This window comes from Corythoichthys intestinalis, chromosome 10 (assembly GCF_030265065.1).
Source record: "Corythoichthys intestinalis isolate RoL2023-P3 chromosome 10, ASM3026506v1, whole genome shotgun sequence".
NCBI classification, from domain to species: Eukaryota; Metazoa; Chordata; class Actinopteri; order Syngnathiformes; family Syngnathidae; genus Corythoichthys; species Corythoichthys intestinalis.
This window is the reverse complement of record NC_080404.1, coordinates 16,529,462-16,553,120: the sequence shown is the minus strand read 5'-3', so window position 1 is coordinate 16,553,120 and position 23,659 is coordinate 16,529,462. Positions and strand designations below refer to the sequence as shown.

General features: G+C 40.2%; 2 protein-coding genes across 6 annotated transcripts in view; both read left to right on the top strand.

Annotated features, from left to right (window-relative positions):
- Positions 1–23,659, top strand: part of macrod2 (mono-ADP ribosylhydrolase 2) — a 724,457-nt gene that overhangs the window by 441,814 nt on the left and 258,984 nt on the right. The gene's annotated exons all lie outside the window — the stretch shown is intronic.
- On the top strand, positions 17,582–19,747 carry LOC130923232 (uncharacterized). Its single transcript, XM_057848775.1, has 2 exons — positions 17,582–18,985; positions 19,214–19,747. The coding sequence occupies exon 1, from the start codon at positions 17,660–17,662 to the stop codon at positions 18,635–18,637; it is 978 nt and encodes a 325-aa protein (XP_057704758.1). The 5' UTR covers positions 17,582–17,659; the 3' UTR covers positions 18,638–18,985; positions 19,214–19,747.

The following is a 23,659-nucleotide window of genomic DNA, read 5'->3' as shown; positions in this document are numbered from 1 at the left end:
CTCTGGCACCTCCATCTGGGTGATGACGTTGGCAGAGTAACGATTTCAGCTGATTTACAATTCAGCCCAAGGGTGGAGGAAGATTCAGAACGAGGAAAATGCGACAGAGCATATAAATGTAATCATTGTTTTTCCCTCTCTTGTCCAATATTTCTACAGGATATTCTTTTTATGTATTTTCCCCCAATTGCTAAATAAATTGTGTGGTCATGACAAATAATAGTCTTGTGCTAAATGAAATATGAAATGTTAAAAAGGCATTTATTCAATACAACAGGGCTAAATTATTGCATAATGGTCAAAACTGCAGACTTCTTAAACCTCCCTAACGTTATTTTATTGCACCGGAGTTAGTCTACTCTTGTAATTTCCCTGCAGGGACTCGGAGACAAGGAAAGAGTGTTAAACAAAAGAGTGTGAGAGCTATGCTACATGCTAACCCGAACCAAGCAGCTCTCCCAAGTCTCTTCCTCGCCTTCCGAAAACGAAAAATAACACAAAACTACCCCGACTCATGTCACACATGGCGGCGGGGATGATAGCCTTCACCGATCGGCCAGCCCACGGCGGCAAGCAAGTTTCGGCTTGTTGTTGAACTCCGAAAATGGTGTATTCTTGGTGCACAAACCGGCCAATGTCGGCGCGCGTGGCTGCCCGAGCTCAAACCGAGGGTAGTGCTCTCTTGGCAGGAACACTCGCTACACAATCAAGAACTGCAGACGAGAGTGCGTGGCTGCCCGAGAACGGACGCTCATCAGCTTGCGACCATGGTGTGCGACAAGCCACCGGTCGCCGGCCTTTTCGGTGGACAGGGAGCATTGTCACCCACAAAATGCAAGCCACCACCTTATTAAAACGTGAGCCACGATTCCAGTATTTGATATAATATAAAACACATAGCTTACTCAATTTCTTGTCCTTTCAATGGTACAACAGTTGTTGGACTTGTTTTGCCCATTCTTTGCGGTGAACTGGAACTTTTTGAAACCCCAAAAGGCTCATGCCTCTCCCTGGTGCAGCAGTCTGCAGCACATTGGGCTGGCGTGACACAAAAAATAAACGAATGAATCCGCAAAATCAGCTAAATCAACAGTCCTTCTGTATAATATACTAGTATATGTATTGTGAAGATGATTAATCCGCTGACGTCACATTCGACTTCTTCCTCAATCCAGGTCGGAAGTCACTCATTTTCATGGCGCAGGATTCAAAAAGTTGAATAAATATATTGATCGCTTCCATACACATCCAAGTGGTCCATTACATTTAGGAGCATAAAATACAGCGTGAAATATAAACTTTTTGCTGTCATAGGCACTTTAAAGACGCACATTACTCAGTTTCCAATATTTTGAACTGTTTCCTGTGTGAGATGGAAGTGTGCCATAAGTGTGTATCCAAGTTTTTTTTTAATTTTTTATTTGATTGCGATCGCGTAGGAAGTTAAATTATCTTGCAGACACTATGATTTGAAATTGTGCACTGTGTGACCTGGCACTGCGCACACATAAGCAAGTACCCGTCCTTGTTCATCTTTCAAGCCCACTATCATCAGGAGTGCTAAAGCAGTCTGATGTCACTTCCTGCATATGGTATATAAAAATAATACATTATTTAATTCTACACATGTGCTATACTTTCGTTGCATGACCAGTTCCTGTATTTTTTTCCCACTTCTTTTTCCTTAAACTCCACCCATGTGCCGCTGTTCGCCATCTAGCTGGTGTACGGTTGCCCTCCTTGTCTTGTCATGTGCAACTTTAACTACCCTTCTATTTCGCAACACTCTCCGCCATTTACCCTGGCATCTGTACCAGCATTGCTTCACCGCCAAAAGACGGCCTCTTCATGGTTCTCGCCCAACGCTTATTCCTCTGCCACATTGTTGTCTTGTGTAGGCGGCCAAGAGACATTTCCGCTGGTTTGCTCAACGCCAAGAGTTGCCATCCTCGTCTTTAACCCCCCCCATCTCCTGTGAGTTATGTTATGAAAACTAATGTAAAAAAATGAAGTTTTTATTATTTTTTTTACACAACATTTTTAGGCAATCTGTGCTATCAAACAATTTTTGTAACTGTCAATGAGACTTCTGCATCTGTCAACAGCTATTTTGGCCCACTCCACTGAGCAAATAGCTCCATTTATCTCAGGTTTGAAGGGTGTCTTCTCCAGAAGGCATGTTTAAACTCCTTCCACAGATGTTCAATGGAATTTAGATCTTGGGTAATGAAAAGCTACTGTGATCCCTCGGTACTTCACGCTTCAAACTTAGCATCCACAGTCCATCGCGGATGTTTTTTGTCCAATTAAAAAAATAAATAAATACAGAATTAAAAAGATAAAAAATAAATACAGATGAGCTCTCCCAATCCAATCACATAGTCTCACTCTCTTTCCTGCTGGAGTTGCATATTAAAGTTAACGATGATTGACAGATGTTAAACTGAAATCTTGCCAGGGATGCCTGGAACCCGAAACTTCAAAGTGGCGCATGCGTCAATGATCGTTTAACTTGTAAAACTTAATTTGGCAACACAAGAAAGCCCACAAACAGTTTGCTGAAGACATGTCAACAAAGATGGATTACTGGAACCATGTCCTATGGTCTGATGAGACGGGCGAGCTTTCTTGTGTAACGTCTTCCGAAGAGGCTTCCTCCTGGGGTGACAGCCATGCACACCAATTTGATGTAGAGTGTGGCGTATGGTCTGAGCACGAACAGGCTGACCCCCCACCTCTTCAATCTCTGCAGCAATGCTGACCGCACTCCTGTAACGACTCACGTGACATTTTGGGGGGAAAATGACAAGCATTACTCAATTTGGACATTTAGGGATGTACGTAGTTTCAATGCGGTATACTCACTTTTGTTGCCAGGGGTTTAGATATTAATGGGTATATTTTGAGTTATTTTGAGGGGAAAATAAGTTAACTCTATTATATAAGCTGCACACAGATTACTTTTCATTGTTTCAAGGTGTCATTTTGTCACTGTTGTCCCATGTAAAGATCTACTTAAATATCTGCAGAAATACGAGGGTTGTATTCACTTTTGTGATACACTGTATGTTAGTCAACCCTGGTGTTTTATCAGCATATGTAAGGCCTCTCAAACTTAAACAACTGGATAAGATTTGTGTATGTGTGAACATGGATTGCGTGGGTTATTTTCTTCATAGCAAAAGTAGCCTTTACTTGAGGGTGAGCTGTTTCCTTGGATCCTTGGCTCCACCTGCCAATCGTAAATTGACACAAATGTTTATGTTCATACCACCAGGAACATTCCAGTAAATTCAGATGAGAGAAACACACTGGTAATAATTCCTTTTAGACAGTGTGCCTTTAAATTTGTGCATTTCACTCTTTGTAAGTCATCCTACTCTGCATTCACAGAGCTGCAGCTTAACGGTCTGTTTTTGCATTACTCTACATTCTGCAGAAGAGAACCTGGCTTGTGCCGGTGTCACAGGTAGTCTGTTATTTGGCCTGGAAGCTTGGTGAAATAAATCTCTTTGGGGATTTAAAGGTGGATACTTTGATCAGCCTATCCTTCAGATTGCTTTTGCACTGAGCTCCAGCAGCGTTGCTGTGTTTCAAAACACTGCTTTAACAGGCTAATACTTTATAGCAGTGTTCCTCACTGAAGTGTAAATGTGACAGAGCTATTTGAAGATGGGGACAAGCCGTGGGGAGCACTCACACCGACACTTTCACATCTGTAGCGCCCCCGTATCCCTACGCCATGAATAAAAGAAGTGTGCAATGTGACAAGACAGGTGTATGATGCTCTTACTCCCCTTCCACTTAGCAAGGACCGATCATACGGTTTGGCAGTGCTGAGTTTGGTGCGTGTTTGCACATCTTCTGAGGAGTGAGGGTCTCGTAGTGCATCCTATTCACAGTTCATTCTACCATAATTACTTTCACACTGTTTACATCCGACAGCCACTGAAAGTGTGTATCCTCCTTTTTCTCATGGAGCTGATTAGAGGCAAATCGATTACAGCATTTTTTTCCTTCATAGTTTAAGTTATCCTAACTCTAAACTACAGTCAACCATAAATGTGCTCAACTGTGCTGATAAATTCCTCTTCCTGGGTCTTGTATTCCATTTCTGATTAATTTATTAGAGAAAAAAATAGTTGTTTTTGTGATGGTTGGGCTGTGCAAGATTTATTTGAGTGATTTAGGGTAACTAAAGGCTTTTTTGAAGTTACCCATTTAATCAAACTCGTTTGTATTTCCCCATGGTATGTTTGGGGAGATGTAAACATGGCAAGCGAACAATTTCCAAATATACTGTACATTTTTTTATGATGTTGGAATTAAGTTTTCAAATAATCAACGATTGATAGTGTTGACTTACTGAGCCGATGGTTTTGGTTTTGTAAGCACATTAGTTTGGTGTCGATGATTGTGGCTTGGATAATGGAGCAAATTTACAAACAATAGATGTTTTTTACTTTAATTATGGAAACACCCTTAATAGCATTCAACAGATGTTCATTTTTGTATTGCATTTAATGGAGCCCTAATAAAGGCATTTACCAAAGCCTCTGATCATTAGTCAGATAATCAACATTTTCTCATGTGGATTAATTAGGGAGGTTTTTTTTTTGTTTTTGTTTTTGTTTTTTAAAAGAAAACTTCAGTCCACTAACATTGGAGATATGTTGCTATGTCGTATTTCAGTAATACTCGTTTGCCTAATTTCACTCTGGCACTTATTCACAGCCTAAATGTAAGTGTTTATTTTTTTGTTTTGAATAAATATACAGTGTATGAGTGTACTTAACCATTTTTCCAACTCTTGTAAATTCATATGAGCATGTTTTAATACTATGCATTGGGTGATACACAGTTTGTGGCTTTTAAATGTCATTTCCCTCCCATAAGTTACATTAAAATGCTAACATCTGTGCATGAATAGTTCAATATTATTTCAGCAATAAAACTTTACTGAGGTACCATTGATGTTAATTGTAGAAAACCATGGAAAAATGGCATCAACAAAATATTTATTCACTCTCTCACCTTTGCAGAGCTTCTATTAGAAACGAAGACAAAAACACCTTGTTTCTGCTTAGGTTTGAATATCATTATCTTTGTGCGAGTGCGAGAAATGCGGGACAGTGCAGCTCTCTGCCCATGAGAAAATAAAATACATATGGAAGTGTGCAGACAGCATGACTAATAGCTTGCTGTTTGAACCACACGCCCATCTCAGCAAAATGCCTGCTCTCACAAAGTGAGCCATTATATAATTATCAATGAGTCTGCCTCTCCTTTGAGCTCTTCTAACAGTGGAGGACTTAACACCCCCCTTCAACCTCTCCCCATTTTTTCCACCCTTCTTCATAAAAATCAGTTCTCAGACTGTCTTCCGTTATGCCCAGAATAAGGATGAACTGAGCACAAAGGAGACTGTCACTCCTCATGTCCCTCCTGTCCCTAATCCAGGCACTCCTGAGTGTGCCATTATCCAAGCTCAGATCTTAGCAGGATAGTGCCCCCCAGGTCTGCACAGAGGAAGAACTGACCTCCTCAGAGCTACAACGTCCTTGGACCAAAGTAATTTTCAAGGCCTACCAGCAGTGGTGGGAAGAACTCCCTAAATTGACCAAAAGCTTTCATTATTTGTGAAGATTCCCTGAAGCATTGTAATTCATTTCAATGAAGTCATGAGATATGAACTGTACGTAGAGGTGGGTAGAGTGCCAAAAATTTTAGTCAAGTAAAAGTAGCGTTACTTCAAAATAATATTACTCAAGTAAAATTGTCATCCAAAAATTGTACTCAAGTACAGGTAAAAAAGTATTTGGTGAAAAGAATACTCAAGTAATGAGTAACATTGTCAGTAACTGAGTACCATGTTTAATTTTTTATTGAAACAATGGTCTTTTTTATCTCAGCAGTTATCTATATGAGCTGTTATCATTATACTGTACAATAACCCATTACATAACCACAAAAGCAAAATAAATACAAAAAAAATTCATTGAATTCCGACAAGAGAAAAAAAATACATAAATGAAGCATTATTCGTCCAAAGAGCGTGACTGCCCTCTGGTGGAGAAAATAGTTCCAGGTTTGAATAGTGAAGAGTTCCTGCATAATTACTATTTTGAAATTATAAGGATCATACCTCTTGTTTTCCGTGGTCAATCGGTGCTGAATAAAAACTGGGAGAGAGGTTAAAATCTGCGCTTTCGAGTCATGTTGAGGTCAGTGCTCTATATCAAATACTTCATTTTTCACGGTGCTTTAAAAGCACTACATGATTGGACAGGCTGGCGTGAAGATAGAACTGCAAGCTTGTGTCTGATTGGTATAATGGTGTCTTGTGATTATTGTTGCGACGTGTCATATGTGAAATCGTAGAGCTACCCAGGTAATACATCAGGCATGTCTCTACTCTTGGCATCGCCTGCAAAAAAAAAAAAAAAAAAAAAAATCTATGATGTAGAATAAAGAGGAAAAATGTAACGACTCTTGTGCAGCCCAAAGTAATGGAGTAAGAGTAGCGTTTTTTTTTTTCTTCACAAATCTACTCAAGTAAAAGTAAAAAGTATACCTCAGTAAAACTACTCTTAGAATTACATTTTTCTCAAAAGGTTACTCAAGTAAATGTAACGGAGTACATGTAATGTGTTACTACCCTCTGACTGTACGTGTATCCATGCCTACTGGACTCAAAAGGCTACATTGTTGTGTTTTACAAAACATGCACCAACCCCATAAAAACCCTCCATAGGGTCTGATCTCTGTAATGCTTGCTGTTAATTAGTGTCGGTTGTGCTTACCTCTGGCCAAGCAAAGATACATTTATGTGTTGTGCGAAGCTTAAAATGCATGCTTCATTGGGGCCAAGTCTGCCCACGGAATACATAGCTAAGCAGATCTGCTTTAAGGGCAGGTTCCTCAACGTGATATGTATATGAGAGTGCCGCTTAAAACTGATCTAAATACTGTTTGGTGTGTGGGTTTTAAAATGATATTTACTTATTGTACTGTAACATACAGTATAGTGTAGCTACTTTTCTCAGTCCTGAGTCCACCACTCTTTATTACGGATGTCCCCAATCCAATCAAGTGAAAGCAAATCGGGTTTAATCCCATCATTTTTAGAAGATCGGAATTGGGTGACAAAGATTGGGATTTTAACATGTATTCACTCATACAGTATTTCATTTTAAGTATTAACGCTGCCATTAATGGTAGTAAACAAATTCAAGGCTACAGGCGACAAAATAATTCAGAGGTTTAAGGGTTAGGGTTATACACGTTGCCATCAGGTCATTTTTAGAAGATTGGAATTGGGTTGAAAATGTCTGATTTAAAATTTTTTTTTTTTTGAAAGTTGAGGGCTACAAAGAAAAAGAATAATCAAAATGTACAAGGAATATCATCAAAAGAAACAAAAAAGAAAGTATGTTTTGTAGTACACAATACAGGTAGTTCCGAGTAGTTTCGACTTTACAACGCCAGAGCCGCCATTTTGTCGTCAGTCTTTTTTTTATCCTGAGTTGTGTGAACAGTAACTTATTGTACCTCACGGTATCTTATTTTCTACTTTATTTTTTTAATTTGACCATTGTGGCCCAAAAAAAGTATTTGATTATCAAGTTGATTTTTATTTTTTGATTCATGCTTTTATTTTGGCGCATGAAGCGTAAAGCAGGTATTAAGCACAAGAGTATGAGCGCAACATACACACGAAGAACGCATTTGCTCCCACGAAGAAGCCACACAGCTGAGAGAGAGCGAGAGAGAGAGAGAGAGAGAGAGAGAGATTGCAGTCTAGCTTGCTGTCTTGCTAGAATTTACTTCCAACGTTTGGCGAAGACAGTACAATAACGTACGTATAAGACATGTTTTAGGATAGTTATTTTGAGATTTAGGGGTACTTAAAGGGTTAAGCCCAACTTGTGCAGAAATTCGGGTTATGTCGCCCGCGTAGGAACGGAACTCAGTTCAGAACCCGGGGACTTCCTGTATTTTTAGAAGATTGGAATTTATGGCTACAAACAAGGAAAATGTCAAAAGAAAAAAATGGTTTTGTCATTATTCATTTAATGAATGATTAAATTGCCAAGGTATCGGATCGGTACTCAAAGATCCTCAAAATCAGGTGACTCGGACTTGCAAAAATATGACTTCGGGACAACTCTACTCTCTATTGGACCGTAATGATGCCAGGAAAGCAGACAGATTAAAAATAAATAAATAAATATAATAATTAATTATTATTATTAATAATTAAATAAAATATAAATAATAATAGGATGGATGCCTGGAATTTGCTGTGCACTCAATACTGATGGGGAAAGTACAAAAGTAAAAAAGAAAAGGGAACCTCTTATCCTTTTTAGTAAGCTGCACTTTTTTTTTTAATTTGGCTTTTTTAAAACCCCTCCTATTGTTGCATCACTGGGGTCCACAGAGATCATGCATTAATGGGATGAACTTCCATCGTCTTTGAGGAACCAAGCAGAGGGAAGGAAATCACAGACCACGTTAAGCCTCCGTTAACAAAGAGAGTTCATTAAGTCCATTAAATTCCCAGTTGACCAAAACAACCCTGACTTGAAGCCACTGAGTAATTATTCCTGAAGTAAAAGACCTCTGAAGAAATGAGAATAGACCCACAGAGTGCGATCAACTGAATGTTTTCAAACTGATGTATTTATATTTTGTACTTGTAATAAAACAAACAGTTACATCTGTAATAGGAAAATGTCTCAGAATCGTGTAAAGTTATTTAATTCTAATTTCCGTACGTACAATACTTCCATGAGGGTCCCTGTGAAACTAGTAAAACAATCTTCGGTTTATAAGGTCAGTTTAGAATGAATTTGGCTATATACTATTTTGATTTGTATAATATTGCAACTCTCGTGAAGATAAGTGGCACAGTAGAAATTTGAATGAATAATACTCAACAAACATCTGAGATATTTGTAGATTCAGGGAAACATTGCTGTGTGTCTCTTTCTGTACTTATGAATTTGTTCAATTTTTTTTGTCTTTCATCACTGTTGTGCTGTTGTCACTGCACAGTAGGATGCCTACAGAGTTAGAATAATCTCCATCTGTTGGTCATTAATTTTCCAACTCCTTGTTAAAAAAAAATAAGTCGTGCTGGATTTACAACGCAGATCTAACTGGGGAATTCTGAATGAGTGCCTTTATTTGTCTATTAGTTTAACAACACATATTTAATCCACACTTGGGAAAGTTCTGATTTGTGAGGGTATCTGATTTGGGGGGGGTCATGGTTAACATGGGTGAAGTGAAGCGTTTCGGTTTTGCATGTTCGGTTCAGTTCACTTGCGTATCATTTGGGTAATGTTCTATGTACAGTATTTTTACCATCATGAAATTTATTACGATCTAATTGCTCCGTGCGGAGCTAAAGTCAAGGGGAGTTTTCGCGTGTGTTGGACACCACTGAACAAGAGGGCTGCACCTGCACGGAAGTCGCTTGCAGGTTTGACAAATGCATCAGCTACATCAATACAGTGTCCTGTTTGTGAACACATTTTGCCTTCCGCGTTAAAGTTGGAGAAATGGCAAGTGGATAAACCGAAAGCTGTGTATCAACATTGTTTCACGGAAATCGTTTATGCGACTGGAAACACATCGAATATGTTAGAGTTGACCGAAAATAACTTTTTAACCGATAACCGATGTCCCGATAATGTCCAACTCCAAAAATCAGATACCTGTATTAAACCAATACCGATATATGCGGTTGTGGGTTTAACTTATTATGGCTAATTGTATTGTGATGCCCTACTGGATGCTTTGATAATGATAATGTGCACATATCAAATCCAAAGCATCTTAGTTTGGAAACATCTAATGGTCAATACGCATAACTGCTGTGCGAAGCTGTGACCAGCCCTTGTACAAAGGCCGAAGGCTTCTACATTCACTTTGTAGGCAACATGCATATTGGCCCAAAACCGATAACGCATAGACTTCATAATATTTTGACGGGACACGGGACGCGGGGCCGATTAATAGGGGGCCTGCATTGTTGGCGTGGCCTTCAAAACTCACCGAGTGGAATCACAAAGAGCTTTTTCAGTTTAAAATTATCAGAAATAAATGCTTAAATCCCTGAACTCTTTATAGATATGGACGTGAAACAGTCTCGATTCTTGGTTAAAAGCAGGAAAAAAAACATGGGGTTAGCATTTATTTTACGTACATATTGCGAACTATTATGCTAGTCAGTAAGCAAATGTAGTGGCCGCCTTGTGAAAACAAAGAGCTTTTTCTGTTTAAACTTCTTGTGAATAAATGCTTAAATCCCTGAATTCTTTATAGATATGGACGTAAAACAGTCTAGATTCTTGGTTAGAAGAAGAAAAAAAAACGTGCAGTTAGCATTTATTTTATGTACATATTGTGAACTATGCTGCTATTCAGTAAGCAAATATACTGTAGTGGTCGCCTTATGAAAAAAAAGAGCTTTTTCTGTTGAAAATTCTTGTGAATAAATGCTTAAATCCCTGAATTCTTTACAGATTTGGACGTAAAACAGTCTCGATTCTTGGTTAAAAGCCAAAAAAAAAAAAAGTGTAGCTAGCATTTATTTTACTTAAATATTGCGAACAATAACGCCAATGCCGTAGCGGCTAATTTCTCCCTTTGATTTTTTTCACGATGTTTCAAAATGCATGCACGAAAAATATAACTACCTTGAATCCTCGAACAAATCACTACTGAGACAATTCTTCCTGTATGTATGCGGTACAGCTTTCGTACTTCTTTAACCAAAATCTGGTGTTGGATGGCTGCATGTGTTTTGAGAGGACCGACTGAAGCGGCGGGTAGGACGGCCCCTTACTTGAAGGTGTGGCGCAGTGTCTGGGGAAACTGTCCCGTCAACAAAATTATGAAGTCTATGGATAATGAAAAACCAATGTTGATGTGATCAGAAATCATTTTAAAATGCTTTTATCGGCCGATGTTGTAGGCTACCCGATAATTACGGACAACTCTAATGTTAACCCACTTAAAACGGCAGAATACAAAAAAATCAGCGTGATGTTGTTACTGCAACCAGATAGTTTCAAGAGTGCCAGAAGTAACTTACCTGTCTTGTTTTTCCTCTGAAAATACCATGTGTACGCGAGTATTTTCAGGGACTCCTATCTCCATAGTAGTGATTAGTTTGCAATGTTAAGATAAAATGAATATGTTATGCCAAATGAATGCAAAGTATCTACACTCTACAAATGTTCTTTTATGCCACCTCAAATTTCAAAGTGTGGTGGAAACATTGAAGCCCTGTTATTAAATTGCTATTTTAAAAGGTTGAATGAGGCCTTTAATTGTCAAAAATGTTACATTAGTAGCCGCATAACAGAAGGCCTTCATATTGCTAGACCAGAGACCGTTTTTTAATGTGATTAAACAGGTTGTTGAAGTTGATTAAGTGACAGAAAATGAAAGTAATGTCTCGTGAAAATGCTTCCTAATGATTTTACTATTCATTTTGGTGGAATGCCAGAGAATCATTCACTATTGTAGAACAAATCACAGGCCTATAATAGAGGATTAATAATAATTCTATCTATCTCCATATACTGCTAATCTGCCTTCAGATATTTTGAAGAGTGATGTATTTCATATTAGTCCTGACTTTTAATCAAAGAGGTTTGGTGCTTATTCGTTGTTTCTGTTCCATTAATCATTTGCAAATAAGAAAAAATGAAAATACATTTTAAATAACCATCAACACAGCTGCTTTCTCTTAGGTAAAATAAAATAATACTGTATAATAATAATCCTGTTAATGGTATTATACAGGTGACGCTGGGCATGACAATTGGGATTCCAACGGTGTAGCATATTCACATGTGCATGGCAAACTACCATGCGAAATGGCAAAGTGTTATTGTCTATAACAACAGGGCAAAACAATTTTTTGAAAATCCAATATGAATATTTGACAAGACACATACCCATGTTTCATGCTTTATTCCCCTCCTTCATTTTATCTTCAGTATTTGAGAGGGATTTTCAGTTTGTGATCCCCTTGAAAATACCACTTTGATTGAAGCAGAGTTAATCCTCACAGTCCCTGCTTTGATCTTTTTATGCCCACCTGTAATTTTGTTTTACGAAATGCAAATTACTTCAAATTCTACATGCCATGAACACATATCCTCCATTTACATTAACATTCCACTCAATGGAATAGTCACAGTGGCCTGGAGGAATACTGAGTGCTATTTCTCGATGTTATGTCCTCTGGTCTTATGTTGACTACTTTTTGGGTTTAATTTCTTTCTAAGATTGTATATTGTTCATCCGTCCACAGGATGTCGCTATTGTAACTCAGAATCTTAAGTTTTTCTTTGGTATTGCTGTTTGCGCTCGGCTTCCCCTAGTGGCGATTTGCTGTAAGCAGCAGGCAGAAAGAACTTTTTATTTCAGTTGGAAAAGAGGCCTTGAGGTGTTAAGACGTTACACACCTCCTCTGCACCATACATCGTTGGGAACCCTTGACAAAACAAAATCTGTAAGTTTGTACGTTTTAACAGTGGGTTAGATGTAATTTTGGTGTGTCTATTCTGTTATTTTGTTGTTATTTATGTGGCGCGAACCCACACGTTTTTGTGCTAAGCTAAAGTAGCCACTTCATTTCATTTGCTCATAATGGAGCCAGTTTTCTGTTATTTACATAAACATGTTATTGTATAGAACCTTTTATTTTGTGTATAACATTTGTGTTTTATGTATGTTTCAGTTTTACCACACACACACACACGCACACGCACGTTCACGCGAAGAAATAAATGAGAGGAAGGAGTTTGGGCCTCCATTTTTCTTTGTTGGTTTAGCTCGCTGCCAAAGTCGAGTAGCCATACGCTCGGCTGAGGGCAGAAGAGTAAAAAGATTTTCAACACATCAAGCACCCAAGATGTCTCAGCAAGAAGTTTCACCACCTATCAGCCAAGTGGTCACCAGGTCGGAGGCCAGTCATTCTCATTCTTCACGCCGGTCCAGAACGAGTCAAGCTGCTGCACAAGCACGAGCAGACGCCGAAGCTGCCTACGCCAGAGCACGGTACGCCAAACGCCAAATCGACATGGAGGTCGAGAAGGCACGCATCGAGGCAACACTACACGCTCTGAAGACGGAAGGTGAAGCAGAAGCAGCGCTCGCCGCAGCTAAAGTTTGGGAGGCGACTTTCGAAGAAGAGGAGCGCGCCAAAGTCGACCTCAGCGAGCAAGGGGTATTTTCCAAGACACCCCCCTCCATCAGGCGTGCACAAGAGTATGTGCATGCTCACTTTGACGACCAGCGTGTGCAAGCAGATGGCACACAAACGCCAAACAATGAGCACCTGGTTAGGCACAATGACTCTCAACAACCACAAAATAGCCCAAAATCAGCTGGTGCTTTTCCACATGTGCGTCACATCGACATCGCTGACGAAGAGCATCTCCAATCTCATCGTGCGAGAACGGACATCTCACACCAGCCTACTCCTTCAGCAACCCCACAAAGTGAACTGTCCAATTTAGCAGCCTATCTAGCACGGCGTGATCTGCTGACATCGGGGTTCAAGGTTTTCGACAACCGGCCAGAGTCCTACCTGTCCTGGAAGTCCATGTTCTGCAACGCGACGGAAGGCCTCAATCTCAAGCCCAGCGAAGAGCTCGACCTTCTCACCAAGTGGCTCGGCGGGGAGTCTCTTCAACACGCTCAGAGGATCAGGGCGGTCCACGTGAGTAATCCACAGGCAGGTCTCCAACGTCTGTGGCAGCGGCTAGACAAGACTTATGGCTCTCCAGAGGTAATTGAATCCTCACTCTTCCAACGGTTGCAGACTTTTCCAAGAATCTCCAACAAAGACACTCACTTACTGCAGGAGCTTGCTGATCTTCTGTTAGAGCTATCGTATGCCAAAAGTGAAAGTTATTTGCCGGGTCTTAGCTTTCTCGACACACCAAGGGGCATAAACCCGATAGTTGAAAAACTCCCATATGGACTCCAGGAGTCATGGGTTACACAAGGTACCAAATACAAAAGGGAAAACGGTGCAGTCTATCCACCTTTTTCGTATTTTGTGCGGTTCGTAAATGACTACGCTGAAATGAGAACAGACCCTAGCTTTATGTTACAGTGTTCAAACGTAATAAATCCAAGGGTTGATAAGACATCAGTAAGACGAGACAAATACAGAGTTCCATTGGCGGTGAATAAAATAGAGATCAGTCCGGCTAAATTGACAGCACTCGATCCAGACAAACAATGTCCTATCCACCAAAAACCACATTCACTCGTCAAATGCAGGGGGTTTAGAATGAAAACACTAGACGAAAGAAAGAACATTCTCAAAGAGCACGCCATTTGTTTTAAATGTTGTGCGTCCACAAATCACAGGGCTCGAGACTGTAAAGCTATTATCCAATGCTCAGAATGTGATAGCGATGCTCATGTGTCTGCCATGCATGTCGGTCCACCTCCATGGACACCTCAAGACTTTAATCCCCCAACCCAGAGTCACGGCGGGGAGTCTGAGGGCCCAAATCCTGTGAACACAGCCAGTTGCACAGAAGTATGTGGGCAAGGCGTAAAAGGAAAATCATGCTCAAAGATCTGTTTAGTTAATGTATATCGCCGAACTTCTCCAGAAAAGAAAAAGAGGGTATATGCCATGTTGGATGATCAGAGCAATTCATCCTTAGCCAGATCTGCGTTTTTTGACATGTTTAATGTGCAAGGTACCATATTCCCATACACCATGAGAACATGTGCAGGTTTATCAGAGACACAAGGTCGTAAAGCTGATGGCTTTGTTGTAGAAGATGTAGATGGTAAGGTCTCCATGATGCTGCCTACAATAACAGAATGTGATCAGATTCCAGATAATAGAGACGAAATTCCCAGCCCTGAGGTAGCAGCAGCTCACCCTCATTTGCGATCAATCGCTTCACAGATTCCTCCTCTCGACCCATCGGCAGACATTCTTCTGCTCCTGGGAAGGGACATCATTCAGGCTCATAAAGTTCGTGGTCAGGTAAATGGGCCAAACAATGCACCTCATGCCCAGCGTCTCGATTTAGGATGGGTTGTCATAGGTGATGTCTGTCTCTCTGGAGCTCATAAACCCACATTGAACTCATTTAAGACGAACGTTCTAAACAGTGGACGTCCCACGTTCCTCAGTCCTTGCGAAAACACAATCGTTATCAAAGAGAAATACACCAAAAACGATCCACTAAACACACAAGCGGAACTAGGACAACATATTTTCCAACAAACAACAAATGACGACAAAGTTGCACTTTCGGCAGAAGATGCGTTGTTCCTAGACATTATGCACAACAACTTTGCTAAAGATGAGGCGAATAACTGGGTAGCTCCACTTCCATTCCGCTCACCTAGGCGGCGCCTACCTGACAATCGGCAGCAGGCCTACAATCGTTTAATGTCGCTCCGCAAAACGCTGAGAAGAAAACCTGAAATGAGAGCGCATTACGCTGAGTTTATGGAGAAAATATTCAGCAAGGGCCATGCCGAACCAGCGCCCGCACTGGCGCCAGATCAAGAGTGCTGGTATCTCCCTAGTTTTGGCGTTTACCACCCGCAAAAGCCAGAAAAAATTAGGGTAGTCTTTGATTCGAGTGCTCAACTTGACAATGTTTCTCTCAATGACGTGCTCCTCAAGGGACCAGATCTTAACAACACTCTCGTAGGAGTTCTGATGCGGTTTAGGTCCGACCCATACGCCGTTATGGCAGATGTGGAGCATATGTTTCACAACTTTATAGTACGAGAAGACCACCGTAACTACCTTCGTTTCTTGTGGTTCCAAAATCATGACCTTGATGGAAAAGTGCAAGAATTTAGGATGACTGTCCATGTGTTTGGTAATTGTCCTTCCCCATCAGTCGCCATCTTTGGACTGAAAAGAACAGCCATAGAAGGAGAAATGGAATTTGGCAGTGACGCAAAAGAATTCATTGAACGGCACTTCTATGTAGATGATGGGCTAAAATCATTCTCTTCCATAGAGCAGGCCATTGATGTTCTTAGTAGGGCACAGAAGATGCTGGCTCAGTGTAACATACGCCTGCACAAAATCTCATCCAATTGTCCTCTCATAACAGGAGCCTTTCCAACCGAAGATCGTGCTGTAGGCATGCAAGGTCTTGACATTGGGCAGACTACCCCACCAATGCAGCGCAGTTTGGGCTTAGGATGGGAGCTGTTGACTGACCAATTCAAGTTCCAAGTAAGAGTAAATGAAAGGCCGTTCACAAAAAGGGGAGTTCTGTCAGTTATCAACAGTGTGTTCGACCCACTTGGGTTTGCTATTCCAGTAATCGTAGGGGGTAGAACCATACTCAGAGACATTTCCACAAATGTTTCAGAGTGGGACACTGAACTGCCAAAAGACAAATTAGAACAGTGGCAAAAGTGGAAAAGTTCCCTCGGACACCTACAACATCTTGAAATTCCCAGAATGTACACTTCAATACCGCTGTCTGCAGCCCAAAGAATAGAGATTGACGTTTTTTGTGATGCTTCCACAAAAGCCGTAGGTGCGGTAGCATACCTCAAACTCACAAATGAGGACGGACACAGCGAAGTGGGATTCCTCCTCGGCAAAGCACGTTTAGCTCCTAAACCAGACATCACCATACCCCGACTTGAACTCTGTGCAGCAGTCCTGGCCGTGGAAGTAGCAGAGTTGGTTCTAGAGGAGCTGGATGTCACAGTCGATCAGGTGAATCTTTACACAGACTCAAAGGTAGTGCTTGGGTACATCTCAAACACCAAGAGACGCTTTCACGTTTATGTGCACAACAGAGTCGAACGCATCAGGCGCTTTGCACAAACTCACCAGTGGCATTACGTGCCCACACACTTAAATCCGGCAGACCATGCCACACGAGCGTTGCCCGCTGAGCAGCTCTCCAGCTCCACCTGGCTCAGAGGCCCAGCTTTCCTCTCCAGGTTGGACCAAAGTCAAGTTCGAAGTCAAACCTTCGATCTCATAGACCCAGAGACTGACTGTGAGTTGCGTCCTGAGGTAACAACTTGCACTACCACCCTAACAAAAGGCCAGTTTAATAGTGCCAGATTTGAAAGGTTTTCAAGTTGGAAGGTGCTGCAAAAGGCTATTGCCAAACTCCAACATATAGCTCAATCATTCAAGAACAACTCTGAGGTTTCCTGTCGTGGCTGGCACAACTGCAACAAACATTTAACTGAAAAGTCACTGCAACTAGCCAAGACCACGATCATTCGCACCGTTCAAAGAGAGGTCTTCGCAGAAGATATTGGATGCATTGAAAAAGGCACAGCTTTAAAAAACTCAAGTCCACTCAGCAAACTGAATCCATTTGTTGACACGCAAGGGCTCCTTAAAGTTGGAGGCCGACTAAAGAAAGCACAGTTGTCTGCAGAAGAAACCAATCCCATACTCGTCCCTGGAAAGCACCATCTTGCTCAGCTCATAATAAGACACTTTCACGAAAAATTATGTCACCAGGGAAGGCATTTCACGGAGGGAGCAGTCAGAGCAGGGGGCTTTTGGATCGTGGGAGGAAAAAGAGCAGTAAGCAGTGTGATTTTCAAGTGCATCACATGCCGCAAATTAAGGGGCAGGCAACCTGAACAGATAATGGCTGAACTTCCTGAGGACAGGCTGTCCACGGACCCTCCTTTCACAAATGTAGGCCTTGATGTGTTCGGTCCCTGGTCCGTTACAGTGAGAAAAACGCGTGGTGCTAATGCAGATGCTAAAAGATGGGCAGTCATATTCACCTGCATGAGTACACGTGCAATTCATATTGAAGTGATTGAGTCAATGGACACATCGTCGTTCATTAATGCACTGCGTCGTTTCTTTGCCATCCGAGGTGGTGCCAAACTCTTGAGATCTGATTGTGGGACAAATTTTGTGAGTGCCTGCAAAGAGCTCCAAATAGACAAACTAGGCTGTCACAATGACAAAATAGGCACATTCTTGAAAGACAGTGCGTGCAAATGGCAGTTTAATCCTCCACATGCATCCCATATGGCCGGTTCCTGGGAACGCATGATCGGCGTCACCCGAAAAATCCTCAATGCAATGCTCCTTGAACATCCATATGGGAAGCTCACACATGAAGTACTCGTAACATTGTTAGCTGAAGTTACCGCAATTGTAAATGCCCGTCCGCTAACAGCCGTTTCTACAGATCCCGAAAACCCAGTCATTCTTACTCCTGCGATGCTACTCACGCAAAAGGTTGGCACACCACCGATTCCACCAGGGCAGTTTCAGACCAGTGACCTATTCAAAGCCCAATGGAAGCGCGTGCAGTACTTAGCTAATGTTTTCTGGAGTCGTTGGCAGAAAGAATACATCGCAGGCCTGCAGGTTCGTCACAAGTGGAAAACAAAAAAGCCGAACCTTCAAATGGGCGACGTTGTTTTAATGAGGGAGTCTCTAGAACATAGGAATAATTGGCCACTCGGACTGATCACAAAATCTTTCCCAAGTGAGGACGGTAATGTCAGAAAAGTTGAGGTTAAGATTTGCCGAAACGGCGAGAATAGGTTTTACATTCGCCCAATTCGTGAAGTTGTGCTTTTGCTGTCTAAGGGTAGCATGTAAAACGAGTTGTTGTTGTGTATCGTTCATTAGTTAAGAGCTGACATCTTGCAGATGTCAGGCGGGGAGTGTTATGTCCTCTGGTCTTATGTTGACTACTTTTTGGGTTTAATTTCTTTCTAAGATTGTATATTGTTCATCCGTCCACAGGATGTCGCTATTGTAACTCAGAATCTTAAGTTTTTCTTTGGTATTGCTGTTTGCGCTCGGCTTCCCCTAGTGGCGATTTGCTGTAAGCAGCAGGCAGAAAGAACTTTTTATTTCAGTTGGAAAAGAGGCCTTGAGGTGTTAAGACGTTACACACCTCCTCTGCACCATACATCGTTGGGAACCCTTGACAAAACAAAATCTGTAAGTTTGTACGTTTTAACAGTGGGTTAGATGTAATTTTGGTGTGTCTATTCTGTTATTTTGTTGTTATTTATGTGGCGCGAACCCACACGTTTTTGTGCTAAGCTAAAGTAGCCACTTCATTTCATTTGCTCATAATGGAGCCAGTTTTCTGTTATTTACATAAACATGTTATTGTATAGAACCTTTTATTTTGTGTATAACATTTGTGTTTTATGTATGTTTCAGTTTTACCACACACACACACACGCACACGCACGTTCACGCGAAGAAATAAATGAGAGGAAGGAGTTTGGGCCTCCATTTTTCTTTGTTGGTTTAGCTCGCTGCCAAAGTCGAGTAGCCATACGCTCGGCTGAGGGCAGAAGACTCGATGGTAAATGTTGAGATTCAAATCAAGCATTTGGTTAAGATTAACGAATTATGTTTTTCTATTTTTCCTTTCTTTCTGTACTCTACTCCTCCATATCAAGATTCAACAAACGCTTTTTCAAATTCCAATGCACTGGCTCGAGTGACAAATAAAATAAATGTTTCTCATTACTATTCCAATCATGCCAGTGTGAGAATTGTTGTAAATGTAAAGTCCAAAGCTTTGGAAGAACCTGCTATTGGCCCTTTATATTGTCCAATAAAATCTGTGTCCAAGTTGTTGCAATGTCTTTTTAAGGGATTGAAATCTGGTTGCCAATCGAAAGACAAATTTTAGAAAAAGATGCATTGTATTTTTTTGCCTCGGTTTTTTTTTTTCCCTCTCTCTGGCTCTTTCTCCCTCTCTCTCCCTCTCGCTATAAAGTGACAATATAATGACAAAACTGACTTTGTGCGTGTACTAACAAACTACAGGCACCGCGCTCTGGGTCAAGTTCTATTTGCTCAGCCAGACGAGACAAGGTTTTCCTATGGCATAAGCTTCTGCCCATGAAAGCTTTTCTCTTACCTACCTGCTCATGGCTATTTCATAGTGTCTCATTCTCATTCATTCATGTGAAGGTGCCATCTACCACTGGACTGCTGCACTTTGCCTGAGGTTGTACCATTTTTACTGTGGTATTTCCTACTGCTAAAAAAATCAACATGTTGCAGGGTGCCATCGTTATACTGGGGCTAAAGTTGCTTTGTTTTATAAAAAGAGTGTGTGCCTAACAATGTACAGTATATTCACTAATTTAAATGTGTCGTGGCCTGTATTAGATCATTTGAACATAATTAAGAAAAGTACAGGTGAATAAGGCTACATTCACCCACTGGGTGTGATTCCCAATTCGGATTCATTAATGTACAGTGATCCCTCGGTACTTCGCGCTTCAAACTTCGCGCCCTCAGTCCATCACAGAATTTTTTCAATTAAAAAATAAGTAAAATATTTTGCTTAAAAATGTTAATACACTCTATATGCAAGTATACATGACCAAATCAGTTTTCTTGTAAATGTACAGTATATATCATTTATATCATAATGATTACATTTGCATTACGTAAAAAACATTTATTGCTACATATAAGTTTTTTTTTTTTTTTTTTTTTTTTTTTTAATGTACAGGGTGATTCAAAATGAATGTGCCAAAATCATAACACAACATGTCAAAAATGAAAAACATTACAAAACTTTAGCTTGGACACTTGTGTTGAACATCATTTTAAGTTTTATTTCATATTATATAAGTGCTCAAGCTCCCAGCAAATATTGATGACATGAAAGATCATATAACAGCTGCAATCAACACGTACCGCGACACGCTAAGGCGCGTAAGGGAAGGAATTCTCCCATCAGCTTGATGTTGTCTGTGCCACATTTAATACTAAATAATAGTTTGTAGTAGTAGTAGTTTGAGCACTTATAAAACTTGAAATGATGTTAAGCACATGTGTCCAAGCTTGAGTTTTGTAAAAAATTTTCTAGGGGTGTCAAACGATTAAAATTTTTAATCGAGTTAATTAAAGCTTAAAAAATAATTAATCGTAATTAATTGCAATTAATCGCAATTCAAACCATCTATAAAATATGCCATATTTTTCTGTAAACTATTGTTCAAATGGAAAGATAAGACACAAGATGGATATATACATTCAACATACGGTACATAAGTACTGTATTTCTTTATTATAACAATAAATCAACAAGATGGCATTACCATTATTAACATTCTGTTAAAGCGATCCATGGATAGAAAGACTTGTAATTCTTAAAAGATAAATCTTAGTACAAGTTATGGAAATTTTATATTAAAACCCCTCTTCATGTTTTCGTTTTAATAAAATTTGTAAAATTTTCAATCAAAAAATAAACTAGTAGCCCGCCATTGTTGATGTCAATAATTACTTACACAATGCTCATGGGTGCTGAACCCTATAAAATCAGTCGCACCCAAGCACCAGCAGAGGGCGGCAAAACTCCAAAAAACACAACAAGTACATCTTTCAATGTGCTGTCATTTTAATCTGTTTGAACGGGGCATTTGTGCGTTAATTGCGTCAAATATTTTAACTTAATTAATTAAAAAAATTAATTACCGCCCGTTAACGCGATAATTTTGACAGCCCTAATTTTTTCATTTGTGACATGTTGTGTTATGACTTTGGCACATTCATTTTGAATCACTCTCTATATATATATATATACACTTTCGGGGGGAAAAAAAAAAAAACGTCTTATATGTATCTCTTTCAAATGCTGATAAATCTGACACATTTAACACACCAACAACATTTTTTTTTTTTTGTAAATTAGCTCCACCTCTACTTCGCAGATTTTCGTGGTGTGTTGACGTACTGACACACATGGGCACTGCGAGCCGTCTCTTGTTTTGTCGAACTGTGGTGTCAAATTTCACTTGTTAATGACCCACTGTATGTAACATTAAATGGTTATGCGTTCGCATGGCAGACGTGTCGAGTAAATATCAAATTTATCCTCATACAAATGAGCCCTGGTTGGATTTGAAAAAATCCAAATTTGACCGTTCACACTGCATGAAAATGATCAGATGCTTTTCAAATATGGACAAACAGATTGGAATTGACCTGCAGGGCAGTATGCCCAGTTTGGACTTTTTGTTAAAACCGAATTTTTTTTGGAGCCGTTCATGTTGCAAAAACATGTAACCTTCAATGTGAATGGTATGGGGCCACAAAGTGTGATTGTGATTCGTGTGACACGTCATTGAATGATGCGGTATTTGTGGAAATATAGTCCCTGCTGGAGGTTTCCGATGTAACATATATGGGGCAACATTGAGGATTTTATAAGTTTAGGTTTTTAAATCTGACAGCTTCATGTGCGGTATCAAAAAGGAAAATGTATTTTCTGTACCTTAACTCACAATTTCTCAGTGATGTCTCTTTGTTTTGTCGAATTTGAATTCTTAATGACATTTGGGTCGGATTAATTTACTAGTACAGTGATCCCTAGCTACTTCTGCTTCAAACTTAGCGCCCTTAGTCCATCGCGGATTTTTTTTTTTTCACTTAAAATAAATACAGATGAGTTGTCCCGAGCTGATGGCATAGTCTCACTCTTTCTCCCTCCCTCCCTCTCCCTGCTCTTTGTTTGTCAGGCACGTCACTGGAGTTGCTTATTACAGTTAACAACATTGACAGATGTTTGTGCTTGATCTTGCCGGAGTCACGGACTTCAAAAGCACCAAATGTGTCAATCATCGTTTAACTTTTTAAACAGTTGCTGTGGCAACTCATTGTAAGTGAGCAGCTAGAGAGGATTTGAATACTCACTATGAAGCATTTAATAAAGCAAAGCGTTTTACTACTACTAAATTCTTGTTTAAAAATAATTCGATGGGACAGTAACATGTTTAAAACTTAATCATAATTATTACATTTGAAGTGCTTAAATAATATTTATAAATGGAAAAAATATATATATTTATATACTAGTATATATAAAGATGTGTGTGTATGTATACAGTATATATATATATATATATCTTTTTTTTTAATTATGCTTCAAAACATGTCTTATATGTATATATTGTCAATGGTAAATCTGAATAAATACATTGAAAAAAAAAATTGGGGGGCGCGCTACTTCCTGGTTTTTCACTTATCGTGGCGGGTTCTGGTTGCCTGGTACACCAAACTCACCGCTGTTCCAGCTATTGAGTCTGGCCACCATTCCCACGGATACAATTTCCAGGGCGGAGCATGCCACAGCAAACAGACAGCGGAGTGGACCAATCAGCGACGGGCAGACGTGACGTTATTAACTGACGACGGAAGGACGAGGGACTTGCGCGCAGAAGTAAACATACGAAGAGAGCGGAGTTTATTCAACATGGCTAGCGCGAGACAGACTATTGTCAATGACTCGTGTCGCTGTGTTTTTGGTAATTTAAAACAGAATTTACCGCGGATTGGAACATGTTCTCGGTTATCCCGTTGACCATGTGTTGTGGAGACGACTTTCGGCGCGCGTTGCTCGTGAAGAACACGTCACGCAAATAAACGAATCTGATTTGTCGATTGATTTTGTACCTGCTCGAAAAGGCCGTTAATGGGATGGTTCCCAGACTATTTCTCTCAGTGTTTGAAAAATACAGGGAGAATAGTCTGGCAGAGCCAGGCAAGGGTTCTGGTCCCCATTAACCACGAAAAACGAGGAATCGCTGTACATATGCATTCATTCTGCAGAGGTGTCGTTTATAAGCGATTTCTATC

What these genes read in the sequence shown, in the direction of transcription:
- LOC130923232 (XM_057848775.1), top strand. Translation starts at nt 17,660, where the DNA reads ATGGCTGAACTTCCTGAGGACAGGCTGTCCACGGACCCTCCTTTCACA.